The following is a 19,998-nucleotide window of genomic DNA, read 5'->3' as shown; positions in this document are numbered from 1 at the left end:
TCATCCCTTCTCTCCAGCATGCAGCGCTGCAGGGAGAAGGGATGAATGCCGCCTTCAGCACCACACGCAGGGGGGACAGCGCTTACTGTAGCACTGTCTCTGCTGCGGGCGGTACGTGAACATGGAGGAGAGTGCACACTATTCTCCGTGTGCACGTGTGCGGGACGTATTGCAGTACGTGCTGCCAGAGATAAGCGGACATGTCTCCGTGTTTTCAACACGGACACACGGTCCGTGAAAACACGGAGACCTGTACATAGACCCATTCATTTGAATGAGTCTACGTGTGTCAGTGTCTCCGGTACGTGAGAAAACTGTCAGTACACATACCGGAGACACTGACATGTGAAAGAGGCCTAACTTGGTGGGCTCATTTGTTGCGACATGGTCGTGGTGGCTGACCTGTCAGGGTCCATGTGCCACTGCATGGTTGTGGTGGTGGGGAAGGCCATGCCAGGGTCCGAGTGCTGCAGCTGCATCCTGCTGGTGGTGAAAGCCATTCCAGGGTCCGGGTGCTGCTGCATGCTGGTTCTGAAAAGCATACCAGGATCTGGGTGCTGCTGCTGCAGGTGGGACCTGGTGATGGTGATCGACCTGTCCTGATCCGTGTGCTGCTGCTGCTGCATGGTGGTGGCAGTGGAGGATGTCTAAGCAGGAGCAGCTGTTGTCATGGTGGTGGCGGTGGCTGTTCAACAGCACTTGGCATGGTGGTGGTGCTGTAGTGTTGTCCGGCAGTGCTTGGAATGGAGGTGGCCATTAAGTGGTATGCAGCAGAGCTCGGCATTGAGGTCAAGCGTGACATTGTAGGCACAGGTGGATATGCCGCCACTGTCTGCTGAAAATACTGACTCTGCTGCATAGCCTGCACGTAAGCAGCATTGCAGGCCTGCATGACACTAAGCTGGAGAACAGGAGTAAGGTGTTCCGACATGCCCTTTTCTATTTGATTACAAAAAAATGATGTGCTGGCCTCTGGAGGTCGGCTTTCACTTGGTCAAGGCTTTTGGTACCCTCCTGGATAAGTGTATTCATATGGTTTATGGCACTATCCAGTCGGTCACCCATTGCCTTGAGTCCTTCATGAAAGACCAAGCTCAAGTGCAAAAACTCGGGCATGAGTGCCGTGTCTGAGGCCCTCTGCCGCTGCCGGGAAGACTGGGAAAGGGGAACACCTGATGGACCAGCTTCCTGGTCTCCAGTCTGTGTGGCAGGCCCATTTGCTGCAGCGCTGCTGGATGGCTGGAACGGGTCCGTGGCTGTCTGATGAAGGACCGCTCCAGAACCAGGTTCAAGAGTGCTGCTCCACGTGCTGTGAAAAAAGAAGAAAAAAAAACATTAGTACCAAACATTTACAATAGTAAAGCGCCAACTCCTGTGGAAAAATACAGATTAGGCAATACAAGACAACCCAATACACCACAAAAAATACTTCCGTTCTCTGGGCAAGGACCGGTGTCAAAAATGCAAGGATGCGGTGGTATTTATATTTGCAGATCTTTGCTCCAGAACCACTGGGAACTCGGCTCTCTTGACGAAGGTCCTTGTTGAAGCGATCCTTCATCGAATGCGAACGTGTTTTGACTTTGAGCACTGTTGAAAAAACAAAAAAGAATGGTTAGACAATGGACTTTTGGCTGGGATCACACAACTGTGTGTGATGAGAGAAACTCCTGAGAGTTATGTGATCCCGGCCAAGGTCACTGCTGCAGCACACTGCATTGCAATACTTACAAAATGCATTTCGGACCTGAGTCGGGGCATTCTCCCAGCCATCCCACATCGCTTTGGCCACCTCATTCCATAGCCGCCGGATTGTCACGTTGTCCGAGTTCTGCGGAACCCGGGTGTCCCACAACGGGACCCGCTCATGGACCAGGGAGATTAGGAGGTCATTTTCAATGAGGTCCTCATCCCGTTCTGGAACCTTAAAAATAAGTAAAGACATTAATGTAGGAGACATTAACATAAGGAAAAGAAAGAAAACAGAGACAGAAAACTGGCATGAATATTGAAAGTCAAGAAAAAAAGGTAAAGAAGGCGGAAAGTAAAGAAAGGAACATTCAAGAATAGTAAAGTGAGGATACAATAAACAGTCAGCCACGTATACGTACATGCTGCCACCTTGCCACCCGACCGTGAACCCGCTGCTCCTGCTCAGCCTCTGCCGCAGTGGAAGAAGTGCTCTAAAAAAAGGGGGGAAAAAATTGTCATATGTGTGTAGATGTGACAGTGAATACTTGCCAATCAGAGGAGGTGAGTACTCACTTCACTGACATGTTCGGCTTGTGCAGGCCCAGGACGTTGCTCCTCCTCAGAAGAAGATGACATTCTGATGCATGCAGAAAGAAATATTCTCGAAATTAGGACATATAGAGACAGAAAATAGAAAATAAAGACATTGGCTAGGATATACTCACATTGTTCAGTGTCTTGTTTCCTCCAAGGTTCTTGCCTGCGTCTGCTCTGCTTCTCTGTCTGCTGGGTAGTGATCTGCAAATGCCCACTCCTTCCTTTTATCAGTTTGTATGTGGGGGATGGCTAAACAGTGTCTAGACATGTTTTCCTGTGGTGCAACGCATGCGTTCGCAAACGCATGTGCTTGAGAAAGCATGCGTTCACATAGACTGTAATGTGTTTTTTTGCCGCATTCCTGCCGCTAACAACCGCATACGTTTCTAGGCGGCAAATTGACACCTCTAAAATTACTACATGTAGCGTTTACCGTGCCAAACCGCAGACGACGAAACGACGCATGCATCGTCTAACGCGGCAAAATGCGCAGACACATGCGTCCCTAATGTTTAAGATAGGAATACATGACGCATGCGGAAAATTGCGGCACAAATGCAAATGTAAAACCAGCCTTAGTGGAACAATATCAACACAGCGATACCACATTTACATAGATTTTTTTAATGTTTTGACACTTTTACACACTTTTATAGAGAAAATTATTATTTTTGCATCGCTTTATTCTGAGAGCTATAACTTTTTTCTTTATCTGCTGATGAAGCTGTTGATGGCTTGTTTTTAGCAGTACCAGTTGACATTTTGAGCTATACCATTTTTATTTATATTTCTCTTTCTGATCACGTTTTATTCAACTTTTTTCCTGCAGTATGATTATAAGGCCGGCGTCACACTCAGCGTATGTAAATACGGTCCGTTTTTTTTACGGCCGTAATACGCAGAAAAGTTCCCAAAATAGTGATCCGTATGTCATCCGTAGGCAGGGTGTGTCAGCGTATTTTGCGCATGGCATCCTCCGTATGTAATCCGTATGGCATGCGTACTGCAATATTTTCTCGCAGGCTTGCAGCTCCTATCAGCCGTATTTAACGGATCCATATTATACGGTCTTCTACGGCCTTAGAAAATCGCAGCATGCTGCGTTTGTCACTGTATTGCGCAAAAAAATCGCCAATGAAAGTCTATGGGGGCGAGAAAAATATGGATTACACACGGACCAGCAGTGTGACTTGCGAGAAATACGCAGCGGTGTTAGAGAGAAAAGCCGGTAATTCAATTGCCGACTTTTTATTTTTCCTTCACAAACCCGACAGGATATGAAACATGGTTTACATACAGTAAACCATCTCATATCCCCCTTTTTTTTGCATATTCCACACTACTAATGTTAGTAGTGTGTATGTGCAAAATTTGGCCGCTGTAGCTGCTAAAATTAAGGGTTAAATCGCGGAAAAAATTGGCGTGGACTCCCGCGCAATTTTCTCCGCCAGAGCGGTAAAGCCAGTGACTGAGAGCAGATATTAATAGCCTAGAGAGGGTCCATGGTTATTTTTGTTTTTTTATTTTTCCTTTGTTACAGAACGAGGGTCTTCAGGTGGATTGCCAGTATAATAAAATATTACAACAACCTGTGTATTTATTTCATTAAAGGACTTTGTAATAATGTGTGTGTGTGTGTGTGTGTGTGTTTTCTTAACCATTTCGTACTATTGGATTAATAATGGATAGTTGTCATAATTGACGCCTCTCCATTATTAACCTGGCTTAATGTCATCTAACAATAGCAAAGTGACATTAACCCTTCATTACCCCATATCCCACCGCTACAGGGGAATGGGAAGAGAGAGGGCAAGTGCCAGAATAGGCGCATCTTCCAGATGTGCCTTTTCTGGGGTGGCTGGGGGCAGATGTTTGTAGCCAGGGGGGCCAATAACCATGGAGCCTCTCCAGGCTATTAACCCCTTTCTGCCATTAGACGTACTATTCCGTCCATGTGGGGTGGGCTTTACTTCCCAAGGACGGAATAGTACGTCATAGGCGATCGGCCGCGCTCACGGGGGGAGCGGGGCCGATCGCGGCCGGGTGTCAGCTGCTTATCGCAGCTGACATCCGGCACTATGTGCCAGGAGCGGTTACAGACCGCCCCCGGCACATTAACCCCCGGCACACCGCGATCAAACATGATCGCGATGTGCCGGCGGTGCAGGGAAGCATCACGCAGGGAGGGGGCTCCCTGCGTGCTTCCCTGAGACCCCCGCAGCAACGCGATGTGATTGCGTTGCTCCGGGGGTCTCCTACCTTCCTCCCTGCAGCAAATCCCGGATCCAAGATGGCCGCGGATCCGGGTCCTGCAGGGAGGGAGGTGGCTTACCAAGTGCCTGCTTAGAGCAGGCACTTGGTAACGCTGCAGCGCTGTTTGACAGATCGGTGATCTGTCAGAGTGCTGTGCAAACTGGCAGATCACCGATCTGTATTGTCCCCCCCTGGGACAAAGTAAAAAAGTCATAAAATTTTTTTACAAGTGTGTAAAAAAAAAAAAAAAAAAAATCCTAAATAATGAAAAAATATATATATTATTCCCATAAATACATTTCTTTATCTAAATAATAAAAAAAAAACAATAAAAGTACACATATTTAGTATCGCCGTGTCCGTAACGACCCGACCTATAAAACTGGCCCACTAGTTAACCCCTTCAGTAAACACCGTAAGAAAAAAAAAAAAAACGAGGCAAAAAACAACGCTTTATTATCATACCGCCGAACAAAAAGTGGAATAACACGCGATCAAAAAGACAGATATAAATAACCATGGTACCGCTGAAAGCGTCATCTTGTCCCGCAAAAAACGAGCCGCCATACAGCAACATCAGCAAAAAAATAAAACAGTTATAGTCCTCAGAATAAAGCGATGCAAAAATAATTATTTTTTCTATAAAATAGTTTTTATCGTATAAAAGCGGCAAAACATAAAAAAAATATAAATGAGGTGTCGCTGTAATCGTACTGACCCGAAGAATAAAACTGCTTTATCAATTTTACCAAACGCGGAACGGTATAAACGCCTCCCCCAAAAGAAATTCATGAATAGCTGGTTTTTGCTAATTCTGCCTCACAAAAATCGGAATAAAAAGCGATCAAAAAATGTCACGTGCCGAAAGTGTTACCAATAAAAACGTCAACTCGTCCCGCAAAAAACAAGACCTCACATGACTCTGTGGACTCAAATGTGGAAAAATTATAGCTCTCAAAATGTGGTAACGCAAAAAATATTTTTTGCAATAAAAAGCGTCTTTCAGTGAGTGACGGCTGCCAATCCTAAAAATCCGCTAAAAAACCCGCTATAAAAGTAAATCAAACCCCCCTTCATTACCCCCTTCGTTATGGAAAAATAAAAAAAATTAAAAAATGTATTTATTTCCATTTTCCCATTAGGGTTAGGGCTAGGGTTAGGGCTAGGGTTATGATTAGGGCTAGGGTTAAGGCTACAGTTAGGATAAAGGCTACAGTTAGGGTTAAGGCTACAGTTAGGGTTAAGGCTACAGTTAGGGTTGGGGCTAAAGTTAGGGTTAGGGTTTGGATTACATTTGCGGTTGGGAATAGGGTTGGGATTAGGGTTAGGGGTGTGTCTGGGTTAGAGGTGTGGTTAGGGTTACCGTTGGAATTAGGGTTAGGGGTGTGTTTGGATTAGGGTTTCAATTATAATTGGGGGGTTTCCACTGTTTAGACCAGTGATGGGCAACCTTTTGAGCTTGGTGTGTCAAAATTCGCCAAAAAACCGAACATAACTTGGGTGGTGTGTCACCTTGAGAAAAAAAAACCATAATTTTGCGACATGTATAGTTTAAATAACAAATATGTATAATTATTTAACTTACCTGCTTAGTGACTTTGTTCATCTGTCAGTTGGTTTCTTTTGTTGGTCTTGCTATTATTTAACTTGTGTGGGGTGCCGTGAACTAAGATAAGTGAGGGGGAGGGGGAATTCTTCCAGTGATGGCGAACCTGTGGCACTCCAGCTGTTGCAAAACTACAATTCCCATCATGTCTTCACAGCCAAAGCTTTTGCTTTGAATGGCCAGGCATGATGGGAATTGTAGTTGTGCAACAGCTGGACTGCCACAGGTTCGCCATCACTGATTTTTAGTGACTTTTTTGTTGCTGAATTTCATTAGCTAAATGTTCAATTGAAGGTTGGTATTTTGTACACTTCAAGCCCAAGCAAGCGCTACTAAGTTCATCTGTCAATCTGTTTCTTTTGTTGGTTTTGATATTATTTAATGCTGAGAATAAGGTCTCACAAAAGTAGGTAGAGGGAAAAATAGTGAGTAAAGCCATTGCTATATTTTTCAGGGTGATAAAAGTGTCTGGTAACCTATTCCAGGCGCTCCAAATTTCCTGTTCATAGTGGCACTCCTCTTGATTCTCCAAGCGGCACCTTTCTAGATTCTCAAGCTTTGACCTCAAGTCAACAAACACCTGAGCCCAGATGCTGTCCTGAAATTCTGCAAGTTGCATCTCCAAATCATCAATTTGTATCCAGAGGAAACCATTTAATTCCAAACTACTGTAGACTACTACATCAGGATACTTAATTATTTTCATGGTCTGTTCTAGGCTTCTAAATTGATTAAATCTATCACTGAACTGGTCAAGTAACGAGTCTAAAACATGCTGGTACTTTATATGCAAGGGTTCCATTTTATTTTGTACAGCTGCACTGGCCTTCTCAAAATACTTTGTTACTCGAGGAAAATACTTATAAGTTTTAGTTTCTACATCTCGCTTGAAAATTTTAAGTTTACTTTCAAAAGCTTTTATGTATCCAAACATAACGTCAATACTTTTGCCAAAACCTTGTAGCTTTAAGTTCAGTTCATTAATATGAACAGAGAGATCTGTAAAAAACATCAGGTTGTTGACCCACTTAGAATCATAGAGCTGAGGAAAGTTTCCCAGATCCTTATCCTCAAGAAATACCTTAATTTCTTCAAAGCACTCCACAAAGCGCTCAAGAACTTTGCCTCGGCTCAGCCATCTTACATTATTGTACATCAGCAGTCCACTGTAGGTGGAATCAACCTCCAGTAAAAGTGCAGAAAATTCTCGCTTGTGAAGGGGGCGAGCAGCTATTAAATTAACTATTTTTGTAACAACTGACATTAAGTCGTTTAAGTCAGTGAATCCTGCTTTGGCACATAAAGCCTCCTGATGGATAATGCAATGAAAAGGCACAATCGGATGTCCAATACCTTCCGTAAACAATTTAACAAATCCGACTTTTTTCCCCACCATGTTTGGTGCCCCATCTGTCGTCACTGACACAACTTTAGAGATATCAATGCTTAGGTCACAGAATGTTTGCATAACAACCTTACATATTTCACTTCCTGATGTACTTGTTGGCACTGATACTAACTTTATCAACTCTTCTCTCATTGTGAGACCATCAGAATATCGACCAATAATGGCCAACTGAGCATGTGATGTGACATCAGTAGTTTCATCAAGAGAGATCGAAAAATATTTACAATTACTTATGTCTCTCTTTAATTGATGTTGTACGCTTGTGTTCAGCCTCATTATTCGGTCTTTTATGATATTTCTACTGAGTGGTAACTCAGATATTCTCTTAATAATTGCATCTTTATTCTGCATATCATGAAATAGAACTGGTGCACATCTTAAGAGAGTTTCTTTAATAAATTCTCCCTCACTGAGTGCTTTTCCATGCTGAGCTATGGAGTGAGCAATGCTCAGACTTGCAGACGTTAAATTTGTAGAGCTTTTTACAAATTTAAGGATGGAATTAGATTGGCTCTTATGAAGGTGTAGCTGCCTGGAAATGTATTCCTTCCTTTCATCCTCACTTTTTTTCAAGAGCTGGGAATGATTAGTTTCAAAATGTCTATTTACATTCCACGTTCTGCTTACTACCGTTTCACTACATAGAACGCAAAATGATCTGCCATTTTTTTCTATAATGCCATACATCTCAGTCCATGTCTCTTGAAAGGGTCGGCTACTGCTACTACCACTCCCTTTACTTAACTTTGTTTTTTTATTTTGTGGCTTCTCCATGAGAGGGGCAGTGAGAGAAGATTTATAGTTAGCCCTGCAGGTAATTAGGGGTTAACTAACCTAACTGACCATATGATGGCACATGTAACTGTCTTTTAGGAAAGGGCAGAGTTAATAAGCAGAAATAGGGGTTAATAAGGATGCACAACAGTAATGGTGGTGAAATGGAGTCTGTACTATGCTGCAAGATGGCGTTCCTAATGGCGGGAAACGGCACCCATAGCACAGGCCTCTTCCAGCCTCCCCCTCACTTATCTCAATAATGGCCAATGACACCCCACAGTTCACTGGATGATGGTTGCTGTAGTAGTCACAGGGCCTGCAGACAGCAATCACAGGGCCTCAAGACAGCGATCACCTCAGACCTCAAAAGTGCGTCCCCCGCGGCATTGCACAGAGCGTTTAGGCCTGTCACAACAGAGCTCCGGCACAGAGCGTCTAGGCCTGGGACTTCCGGTAGGCCCGAACTTCCGGCCGGCGAAGCAGGGAGCAGTGCAATGCCGCCCAAACAACAGAGCTCCGGCGCAGAGCGTCTAGGCCTGGGACTTCCGGGAGCTGCGCCGGCCTACCGGAAGTCCCAGGCCTAGACGCTCTGTGCCGGAGCTCTGTTGTTTGGGCCTACAGACCTCCTGCATGGCATCCGATCCGAATCGGAACGGCTTGCCATGCAATTTAAGGATGCAATTTCTATGGGGCTGCGGCCGGCGGCCGCGTGTCACTGAAAATGGCTACGCGTGTCAGCACTGACACGCGTGTCATAGGTTCGCCATCACTGTCATAGATGTTTTATATAAATATCTACTTTATTGAGATAAAAGAGGTTAAAAAAAATTACAGGACAACACATTTCGACTCCTACACCCTGGAGTCTTCTTCAGGTCATTAAAAAATAAATATGAAAAGATCAGCCACACTCTCTTTTTATACATTCAGCTTCCAAAGGATCAAATAGAGCGGAGTACTGGAGGAGCTCTAAAGCCCCATCCAGATAAATGAAAATAACCACACTATACCAAAGGGACAGATCCTCCCAGGACATGTTCTCATTAATGTACTAATTTGTTTGCTGTGAATAAGGAAATGCCAAATAAAATACCATAATAAAAAGCCAAAAAAAGTTTAACCCCTTTCTAATTGGATGTACTATTCCGTCCATGTGGGGTGGGCTCTACTTCCCAAGGACGGAATAGTACGTCCAACGTGATCAGCCGCGCTCATGGGGGGACTATCGCAGCTGACATCTGGCACTATGTGCCAGGAGCAGTCACGGACCGCCCCCGGCACATTAACCCCCGGCACACTGCGATCAAACATGATTGCAGTATTCCGGCGGTATAAGGAAGCATCGCGCAGGGAGGGGGCTCCCTGCGTGCTTCCCTGAGACCCTGGGAGCAACGTGATGTGATCGTGTTGCTCCAAGGGTCTCTTACCTCCTCCTCCCTGCAGGCCCGGATCCAAAATGGCCGTGGGGCTGCATCCGGGTCCTGCAGGGAGGTGACTTACCAGAGCCTGCTCAGAGCAGGCGTCGGGAAGCCTCCTGTTGTGAATTCTGTGGCTGAATTCACTCCTGTGGTCACAAGTGGTACTGCAGCTTCTGAGCTTCCTCCCTCAGGTGTTCTGGTGAGCTCGTTAACTGCTTCATTACTTAACTCCGCCTGATGCTGCTATCCTGGCTCCTTGTCAATGTTCCAGTGTTGGATCTGAGCTTCTCCTGACTGTTCCTGTGACCTGCTGCTCTGTATAGCTAAGTGCTTTTTTGATATTTTGTTGCTTTTTTTCTGTCCAGCTTGTCTTTTGTTTTGCTGGAAGCTCTGAGAAGCAAAGGGTGTACCGCCGTGCCGTTAGTTCGGCACGGTGGGTCTTTTTTGCCCCCTTTGCGTGGTTTTTGCTTTAGGGTTTTTTGTAGACTGCAAAGTTCGCTTTACTGTCCTCGCTCTGTCTAGAATATCGGGCCCCACTTTGCTGAATCTATTTCATCCCTACGTTTTGTCTTTTCACCTTACTCACAGTCATTATATGTGGGGGGCTGCCTTTTCCTTTGGGGTATTTCTCTGGGGGCAAGTCAGGCCTATTTTTCTATCTTCAGGCTAGCTAGTTTCTTAGGCTGTGCCGAGTTGCATAGGTAGTTGTTAGGCGCAATCCACAGCCGCTTTTAGTTGTGCTTAGGATAGGATCAGGTGTGCAGTCTACAGAGTTTCCACGTCTCAGAGCTCGTTCTTTTGTTTTTGGGTATTTGTCAGATCACTGTGTGCGCTCTGATCGCTAGGCACACTGTGTCTCTGGATTGCCTTCATAACACCTCTCATTAGCAGACATAACAGCCTCCCTGCTGTGCATGTCAGATCACTGATCTGACACAATGCACACCAAAGTGTCAGATCAGCGATCTGTCACTTTACTGTGAAGTTGTCCTGCCCTCCCCCCGGGGCAAAGTAAAAAAGTAAAAAAAAATGTGTGTGAAAAAAAAACTCCTAAATTAATAATAATAAAAAAATACTGTTCCAATAAATACATTCCTTTATCTAAATAAAAAAAAACAATAAAAGAACACATATTTAGTATCGCCGCGTCCGTAACTATCCGACCTATAAAACTGTCAACGGGGTCACCCTGGGTCTGATTTGGTGGGCGGGGTCACTCTGGGTCAGATTTGGTGGGCGGGGTCACTCTGGGTCTGATTTGGTGGGCGGGGTCACTCTGGGTCCGATTTGGTGGGCAGAGCCACTCTGGGTCCGATTTGGTGGGTGGGGCACCTCAGGGTCCGATTTGGTGGGAGGGGTCCCTCTGGGTCCGATTTGGTGGATGGGGTCACTCTGGTTCCTATTTGGTGGGCGGGACACCTCAGGGACCGATTTGGTGGGCGGGGTCACTCAGGGTCCGATTTGGTGGGCGGGGCCACTCTGGGTCATAATTTGGTGGGCGGGGCCACTCTGGGTCATAATTGGTGGGCGGGGCCACTCGGGGTCCGAATTAGTGGGCGGGGTCACCCGGGGTCCGATTTGGTGGATGGGGTCACTCTGGTTCCTATTTGGTGGGCGGGGCACCTCAGGGACCGATTTGGTGGGCGGGGTCACTCAGGGTCCGATTTGGTGGGCGGGGTCACTTGTTAGGGCACACGGGATGCGTGTGTTCTCATCTTAGTTGTCTGCTGCCAAATTGGATGTGAGGTATTACGGCCGGAGAAATCAGGACACAAATGCAAGCAATTGTCTCTCAAAGACTTCTGGATCTTTATTCGTCGGACCGCTATTTTTATGGAAAAATTGGGCAGTCTCAGCACATTACATCATGGGTAGTGTTGAGCGATACCGTCCGATACTTGAAAGTATCGGTATCGGATAGTATCGGCCGATACCCGAAAAATATCGGATATCGCCGATACCGATATCCGATACCAATACAAGTCAATGGGACATCAAGTATCGGAAGGTATTCTCATGGTTCCCAGGGTCTGAAGGAGAGGAAACTCTCCTTCAGGCCCTGGGATCCATAGGGAGGTGTAAAATAAAGAATAAAAATAAAAAATATTGATATATTTACCTCTCCGGCGGCCCCTGAACTCAGCGCGGGTAACCGGCAGGCTTCGTTGTTCAAAATCAGCGCTTTTAGGACCTGAGAATCACGTCCCGGCTTCTGATTGGTCGCGGGCCGCCCATGTGACCGCCACGCGACCAATCACAAGCCGCGACGTCACCGCAAGCTATTGACGCGCTCATTTTAAAAAAAAAAGCTTGCGGTGACGTCGGGGCTTGTGATTGGTCGCGGCCACGCGACCAATCACAAGCCGCTATGTCTTTCAAAGCCATTAACGCGCTCATTTTTAAAAATGAGCGCGTCACTAGCTTGCGGGGACGTCGCGGCTTGTGATTGGTCGCAGCCACGCGACCAATCACAAGCCGCTATGTCTTTCAAAGCCATTAACGCGCTCATTTTTAAAAATGAGCGCGTCACTAGCTTGCGGTGACGTCGCGGCTTGTGATTGGTCGCGGCCACGCGACCAATCACAAGCCGCTATGTCTTTCAAAGCCATTAACGCGCTCATTTTTAAAAATGAGCGCGTCAATAGCTTGCGGTGACGTCGCGGCTTGTGATTGGTCGCGGCCACGCGACCAATCACAAGCCGCTATGTCTTTCAAAGCCATTAACGCGCTCATTTTTTAAAATGAGCGCGTCAATAGCTTGCGGTGACGTCGCGGCTTGTGATTGGTCGCGTGGCGGTCACATGGGCGGCCCGCGACCAATCAGAAGCCGGGACGTGATTCTCAGGTCCTAAAAGCGCTGATTTTGAACAACGAAGCCTGCCGGTTACCCGCGCTGAGTCCAGGGGCCGCCGGAGAGGTAAATATATCAATATTTTTTATTTTAATTCTTTATTTTACAGATCCCTATGTATCCGATACCGATACCCGATACCACAAAAGTATCGGATCTCGGTATCGGAATTCCGATACCGCAAGTATCGGCCGATACCCGATACTTGCGGTATCGGAATGCTCAACACTAATCATGGGTTTTTCCAACTTAACACTTATCAGAAAACTCTTTTGATCTTCATGTTCTATGTTATTATCTTTATTATTATTGGACCATTATTCTAATGATTATTGCTTTTAATCCATTTCTGTACCGTTATTGCCCTAATGGTGCCTTTGGGTCAAGCTGACATCTGTCTATGCACATATTCTCCTTATCTTTGGTTTATTGGGGATCAATTCACCTTCGTGCAGATACATTTACTCTCGATAAGACTAGGGGATTTACACGGATCTTGGTACATCCTGGTACAGAGCAATCAACAGAGTTTAGTCTTATGACAGTGAATCAGAAAACCTTAAAGCTACACGAGTCTAATGTTAAGCAAAGCGTCCATCTTGGTTTGATTTAAGTATATCTTCATATGCCATATATTCTCCCATTAACAGTCCCCCCTTTGGAGATATGCAAAATCAAACTCTGATCTCGTCGAACCTATCGATCTGTCCTCCTGGGCCTAATCTGGAGCCTATCTAACTAACTAACCTTCACCGTATAAACAAGACGGTCCATCTCTAGTAGATGGACCCCCTCCAAACGGACTTTGCACAGGAGGAAGTCAGATCCTGGTCTTTCCCTATTGGTGTGCTTCAGGCAGACATATTCCGGGGAATGTGGATCCTCTCATGGTTTTCACAGCAGCTTCTTTCATCTAGGGGATCTTTGAAATCAACATGTATGGTCGTCATCACTTTGGTTTCCATGGTCCTCATCATCATTTTCTTAAGGCATGAAGCTATGCAGGTAGAGAATTAAGGCTTAATACAGTTAAAACAGATAGAATAGCTATTGCAAACTTAATGGGTCAATAAGTGCCTTTATGGTATCCCTAGTGTATTTTATAAACCGTTGTTGATTATAGTATAGGTAGTTTATCTACTGTATGTTCTTATTTATGGGAATGGTGGGTTTAAGCCCAACTGCTGTCTTGTTCCTGGCTTTGAATCTATCAGGTACCCCCTGTGTGCCCCCACTGGTAACTATGCTTCTTAGCCAAAATTTACCTTTTGTGCCACCATTCTGCCTCCCAAGTTTAGTACTGGAGCCTAGTACATATAACCCTTGGTCATTCTCTGAGGGGCTGTCAATGGTAAGGTACTGGCTATGCATCCCTCCTTGGGGCAATGAGTGGCAGAGATGTGGAGTATTGAATCTGGAAGGCCCCTCTGGCCCTTAAATGGGGCTTTGGACAGGGTAATGCGGGTTAATAGGCTGATTCCCCATTAGTCTCTGCTTTGCAGGGCCTGGACTGGTTGATGTCCCCAGTCACTTTCACCAGTGTGCCACCCAACAAGTGACCAATCCTCACAGTTTGAACCTTCCCCTGTTTCAGCAGTGGTGACACAGATGAATTGTGTGTTTAGCCAGATGTCAAACTGTGCCATGGGGCCTGGGCATTCTACTATGAGGCAATAGTCAAATTGATATGTTACTCTTGGGGTGGAGATATTATACCAAAATGTCACTATACCCTCCTCATGAGTGACTACCCCTTGGTGACTGGATACCCCTTGGACTAGGTGAAGGATAAGTGTCAGACGGATGAAGAGTGGCAGCCGCCACTGGATTCTGGATCTGGCATCTCCTTGCAGTGGGAAGCGTGGACCCATGGACTGCTGTGGTAGTAGACAGGACTTGGAACAGGCTGTCATCTCTAGGTTTGAACCTCTTGATGATGAGGAGTCAGTCATCGGGCAGGATCTGGTGGGCACCTTCTAGGTCCTCAGGATCTGGGATGGATGGAACTTGAGAACAAATTTAGTCACATGCCTTATTTTACAATAAACTTAGTCTGCATATAGACAACTGTAGTTAGAAAAGGTATAACCCTAAACTTGGAATATTAGTAGGATCCTATAGTGCTGAGTTTGTAGGACCTGCTAGTGTGTGTTTGTGTGTGCATGCATATGTGAGACCTAAGGGAAAGACTAAAACTCCTTATGCTATAGCTCCACTGTTTCATGTCTAGCATTAAGTATGTAGGGTCATTTGTTCGAGGCCTTCAATTTCCCTTGTTCATCCTTAGGCGTGTTTCATCGGTGTGGCTCCATCTCGGTTCCTCTTCTTCACTTCTTTGGATGCTTGCTTCTGGGATGTTAAGACATCTTTTTCCAGGGATAGCCATTTTCCCTCCGTTTCTGGATCCATATTAGAGTACAGATGAGATGTTTCTGTGTCAAGTAGTATCATTGCTGCTTCTTTTGCTGTTGCTTCAGTTAGTGTGCTGCCCACTGCTTCCCTTGAGGTGTCTCCAGTGTGTGTGCGTCTTCACCTTTTACCACCGCAACTCTTCCAGGCATCAATGAGGACTCCATTCATTCTTGTATGGCTTTGGCTGTCTCTGATCGGTGTTCCATTAGCCATGATGAAGTCTCTTTCCCTCCAGATTGGTCGTGGCTGTGTGTTGAATGGACCTGTTGCATGCTTCTATCAAGGCCCGCGGTCCTGCCTTTGGGTGGAGGCAGCAATTTTGCTGGCAGCAGGTATCTTCTGTAACTACTGCTATACCAGTGTGCAAACGGCCTTCTTGGTCTGCATACCTTGGTCAAACCACAAAGAGCATCAGTCTTCCAGAGGTCTTGTCTCATGACAGCGAGACAATCGCGTTGAGCCATTTCAGAGTCGACTACCTCTTCCACTGATGTGTCAGAGATGTGATCTTCACCCTCTCCCCCCTTGGCAGAGGTAAGAGAGTAGCTGGGTTATGGACAGCACATCTGGAGATGGTGACATTGACGGAAGCAGAATAGGGCATTGCAGACATAGGACAGCAGAATAGGGCTTTGGGCCAGGATCTTCAACTGGTGACCCATAATGATGTCAGAAGCCTTGTCCAGTACAGGTGGGTTGCAACGCGGTTCTCATGCAGGTTGGGACTCCACGGGCCACTTGGTTAAGAGTAGTACCCAGGAGGGCGTTGTCTCCTTCCGGGAAGCTGTGTCAGGACTCCAGTTGCATGGCTTGCTTCTCCATGACAGAACAGGCAGAACAGTTTGTTATAGTCTGGCAGTCCTAGAGCAGGAGAGGATGTGAGTGCAAATTAGCATGTCAAACCCATCGATGGCTTCCTTGGTTGAACTGAAAGGAGTGTCCTTGAGGCATGTGTAGAGGCATCAAGGCTCCAGGGATGGCAGGAAACTAGTCCAATGAAGGACTGTAGCTGTGTTGGCTTGGCTGCCAGAGGTATGTGCTGAACAGCTGCTTTCCTGTCTTCAGTGGGATGTGTCATCTTCCAGGGCTCCAGGTATATTTCCAGTTGTTGCATAATGGTGGCAGATTACGAAATGGAAGGTGGGCATTGCAGTTTCCATGGCAGCAGGGCTCCTGACTCCAGTTCCGTCTTCATAGGCTGGACTTTGAGCCTGCCAATTTCTTCTGGGCCTCGTGTCCGCAATGAGTCTGGGATCAATGCCATCAGTTCAATGTCCACATGATCTACAGGTGTGTCCTGTAAAGAGAAGAGACCGTACACTTCTGCAGACTGCTCCTGTGAAACGTGACAGTTTCGTCCTTATGAAACAGAATGCTGGCTTGGAGTTTTGGTAGTAGATCTGATCCTAGTAAAACTGACAGGGTAGGTGGACACCAGGTGGATGAGACAACCAATTGAGACAGCATACTCTGCAGGTTGTAGGCCTTTGTGTAGGGGCCTGATCCTTGGAGTGTACCGTGTGTTACCATCCACCCCCACAAAAGGCACTACTGCATCCGTGAGAAAGTCTGGGTCTGGTAAGTCAATGTTCCTGATTACGCTTCTCTCGGGTATTTTTGTGGACTGTAAGGGTATACATACTTTCATGGATTGCGGATTCAGTATGCCAATACCCTATTAGAGTTTGGAGCTCGGTAGTGGTGGGTATCACAGTTCCTTCTAATTGATTAACTTGCATTTCAAATCTGAGATCCTGAAACTTTTGATTACATCGATGGAAGAAACTATCCACAGGTTCTGCTTTCCCCTGCATGACATCCTGGAGAGTGGGGGTCTGGGCTGGCAGGCGGTTTCTCAGTCCAGACGTAAAGCTTATGGAGGAAATATTCTCCGGATACACGTGACTCAAGCCATTCTACATGGAGGTTGTCAGGCTCAAGGGCTAGTCGCATCCTTGGCCAAAGGGAACATCCTGCCGCAATTTGAGTGAGCCTTTCTAAATCTGTCCATGAGGCAGAGTGTGCCTTTTGTATTTGATGCATCCTTTTATAAAATGGCATCAGATGTTGCACTGGGTCTGGCAAGCTGCTCACTAGAGTGTCTGTCTCCTGGTATTTCCAGGGGTCCTTGTGTGGAGTAGGTTGTGTGCGAGAGTGTAAGCTTTGAGGTTTAGAAGATGATGATGATGATGTACTCCCACCATATAGTGGTGGATACTGTGGATTATCAGTCTGAGCTGTTGATTCCTGTCTTCCCTCTTCTGCTTGATCATGTACCTCCATGTCATGTTCATCTTCTCCTTCATTATTCTTTTTACGGACTGCATTAATTAATGGAGCTATAGTGGATTCCGGACAAGATGTAGCATAAGGTATTCCGTCTACATATATAGTTGGATAGAAAGTAGGGCTATTTGGGTTGGTCATCTGACAGTCAGAACAAGTGTCACGATATTCTGCATTTGTCAGCTGGTACATGTCCAGTCGTCGGGAATGTACAGTATATGGGCGGTATCAATGAATGTAATGCAGATGTTGCAACTGACACATTTTCTGTAGGCGCCTGTTTGGCATAAAATTCAGTATCCTTGTCGTATTCCTCTCTCCATGCCTGTCTTCTGACTTCCTCTACCATCTTATCTAATCCTCCCCCCTTTGGGGTCGGAGGATTCTTCTTAACATGCGTTTTCTTTCCTTGCTCCCCTATGGGTCATGTCTGTCTTATGTGTATTGACTGACTACTCCCACCCATTCTATCATCTGAATTCTTAGTGCGTCTGAGGGACATGTGTGTCTATCTCTTGAGACAAGTTCCCACGTGGTTTTGAACAGTTAGCTATGTGACTGTGAAAGCTGTATGTACTCCTTATGTCAAAGGAAAGGGGTCTTCAGTGATATTGTGATGTCTAGTATTTTAAACACAGTGATATAGGAAGTTGGCTAACAATTACCACCAGGGTATTTAACAATTCTTCTATACCCAGAAAATGCGTAGTCTAAAAATGCCAGATAAATTGCTAGAATATCTGCTTCCACAACACTTTCACTTCAACAACAACCATTTCAAAAACCGTCTCACAAAAAAAATGCAGTGACGTTAGTCAAACATTAACTAAAGAGTAACAATGGACTTTGGATCTCACACTACCAGAGATATCTGTACAAGTAAAAGCAATTACCATTCAAGGAATTCTCTTCCTTCATGAACACATTTAACAACTAACTTTCCAATTCTAAAGTATGCAAAACAAATCCGGTTAACTAATTCTCTAATCTCACAACATATATATACAGAATGAATTCAAAACTTTAACCATATGTTAGTACGCCTCCTGCCGGCAAACCATATACCATACAAACAGACAAAAGACAGCTTAAACTAGCATTGATGTCAGATACTGTGAATCCCTGACAACGAAACACTTCACAATTTATCAATCTATATGCCAGCCTGATCTGTAGAGATAAAAAGTCTATACCTGGGCAGAACACACTTTAGGTAGACAGGGAGAGAGCAATCACTCAGTCACATCAATACGGTAATTGTTATTACCCTTCCACCCTTATAGAATAAAACCTATGAACTTACGCTGCAGCCAAAACATCATCACCATAGCCAGGTGATCTCCGGTGGGCATCCGCAAGAAGTCACCAACCACTTAGAGGTTGTAAAATCACTCAGAGTAATCAAGCCACTACTCCCACTTGCCCACTGGGAGAGACACAGTTCAGATTTCTGCGACCATCGGTCAAGCTGAGAGCAGGACCGGAACCAGAGTGACAGTGAAATTGCTCTGTACGTCTCCCTATATTTTTCAGGCTGGCTGAGGTAGTACCACATATGCAAACAAACAAAACAGCAAAGCAGAGAGGCAAAAGCAAAAACAGATAATGCAGACAATTAAGGAAATCGTGACCAGGGTGGGTTTTTGGTGCTAGGACTTGTCAGAACGGTCACTATGTCCGAGTCTGACAGCCGACTGACCTTTATCTCGGCACGGAAACACTGGAGGGTTATAGGTAAGATGAATGATTTTCTTACCTAATAGGAGGTGCACTTTTCCACCCTCGAGTGGTCCAGTCCAAGATTGGAGGCCTTCTTTGCGGCTGGTCAGGTTCGAACTTTCGTCCTAGCCCCACGTTCGGATGCCAAATGTTAGGGCACACGGGATGCGTGTGTTCTCATCTTAGTTGTCTGCTGCCAAATTGGATGTGAGGTATTATGGCCGGAGAAATCAGGACACAAATGCAAGCAATTGTCTCTCAAAGACTTCTGGATCTTTATTGGTCGGACCGCTCTTTTTATGGAAAAATTGGGCAGTCTCCGCACATTACATCATGGGTTTTTACAACTTAACACTTATCGGAAAACTCTTTTGATCTTACATGTTCTATGTTATTATCTTTATTGCTATAGTCCCATAATTCTAATGATTATTTCTTTTAATCCATTTCTGTACCGCTATCGCCCTAATGGCGCCTTTGGGTCAAGCTGACATCTGTCTATGCACATATTCTACTTATCTTTGGTTTATTGGGGATCAATTCACCTTCGTGCAGATACATTTACTCTCGATAAGACTAGGGGATTTACACGGATCTTGGTACATCCTGGTACAGAGTAATCAACAGAATTTAGTCCTATGACAGTCAATCAAAAAACCTTAAAGCTACATGAGTCTAATGTTAAGCAAAGCGTCCATATAGGTTTGATTTAAGTATATCTTCATATACCATACATTCTCCCCTTAACACCTGGACCATGTGGTGAGTGCTGAAGGAGTAGCCCCAGACCCCGACAAGGTTACGGTGATCAAGGACTGGCCGAAGCCCGGTAACCTCCATGAAGTCCGGCAGTTCCTTGGGTTGGTAGGCTACTACCGGAGATTTATCAAAGACTTCACCAAGAAGGCCGCGCCATTGCAAGACCTGTTGGTGGGCCAACCCAAGAAGCCCCAGGGGAAGAGTGCCCCATTCGATTGGA

At 45.6% G+C, this 19,998-nt stretch overlaps 2 protein-coding genes across 3 annotated transcripts in view; one reads left to right on the top strand and one right to left on the bottom strand.

The window, feature by feature from the left end:
• Positions 1-19,998, top strand: part of LOC138645807 (zinc finger protein 84-like) — an 82,523-nt gene that overhangs the window by 20,409 nt on the left and 42,116 nt on the right. Inside the window, exon 1 of one of the 2 annotated variants that reach the window (XM_069735321.1) lies at positions 16,234-16,592. The exons of the other annotated variant lie outside the window; for it this stretch is intronic. The gene's annotated coding sequence lies outside the window, so the exon portion shown is untranslated. Of the gene's footprint in view, positions 1-16,233; positions 16,593-19,998 lie in introns of those variants that run through there. 2 annotated transcript variants of the gene reach the window in all.
• LOC138646126 (general transcription factor II-I repeat domain-containing protein 2A-like) lies at positions 6,393-7,688 on the bottom strand. Its single transcript, XM_069735590.1, has one exon. It carries the CDS (start codon positions 7,686-7,688, stop codon positions 6,393-6,395), a length of 1,296 nt encoding a protein of 431 aa, XP_069591691.1.

The sequence above is a fragment of the Ranitomeya imitator genome, chromosome 7, assembly GCF_032444005.1.
Source record: "Ranitomeya imitator isolate aRanImi1 chromosome 7, aRanImi1.pri, whole genome shotgun sequence".
NCBI classification, from domain to species: Eukaryota; Metazoa; Chordata; class Amphibia; order Anura; family Dendrobatidae; genus Ranitomeya; species Ranitomeya imitator.
The sequence above is the reverse complement of the archived record's forward strand: the minus strand, read 5'-3'. Positions and strand labels throughout refer to the sequence as shown.

Bases quoted from the DNA above. Each gene is read 5' to 3' on its own strand.
- LOC138646126 (XM_069735590.1), bottom strand. From the start codon at position 7,688: ATGAGAGAAGAGTTGATAAAGTTAGTATCAGTGCCAACAAGTACATCA.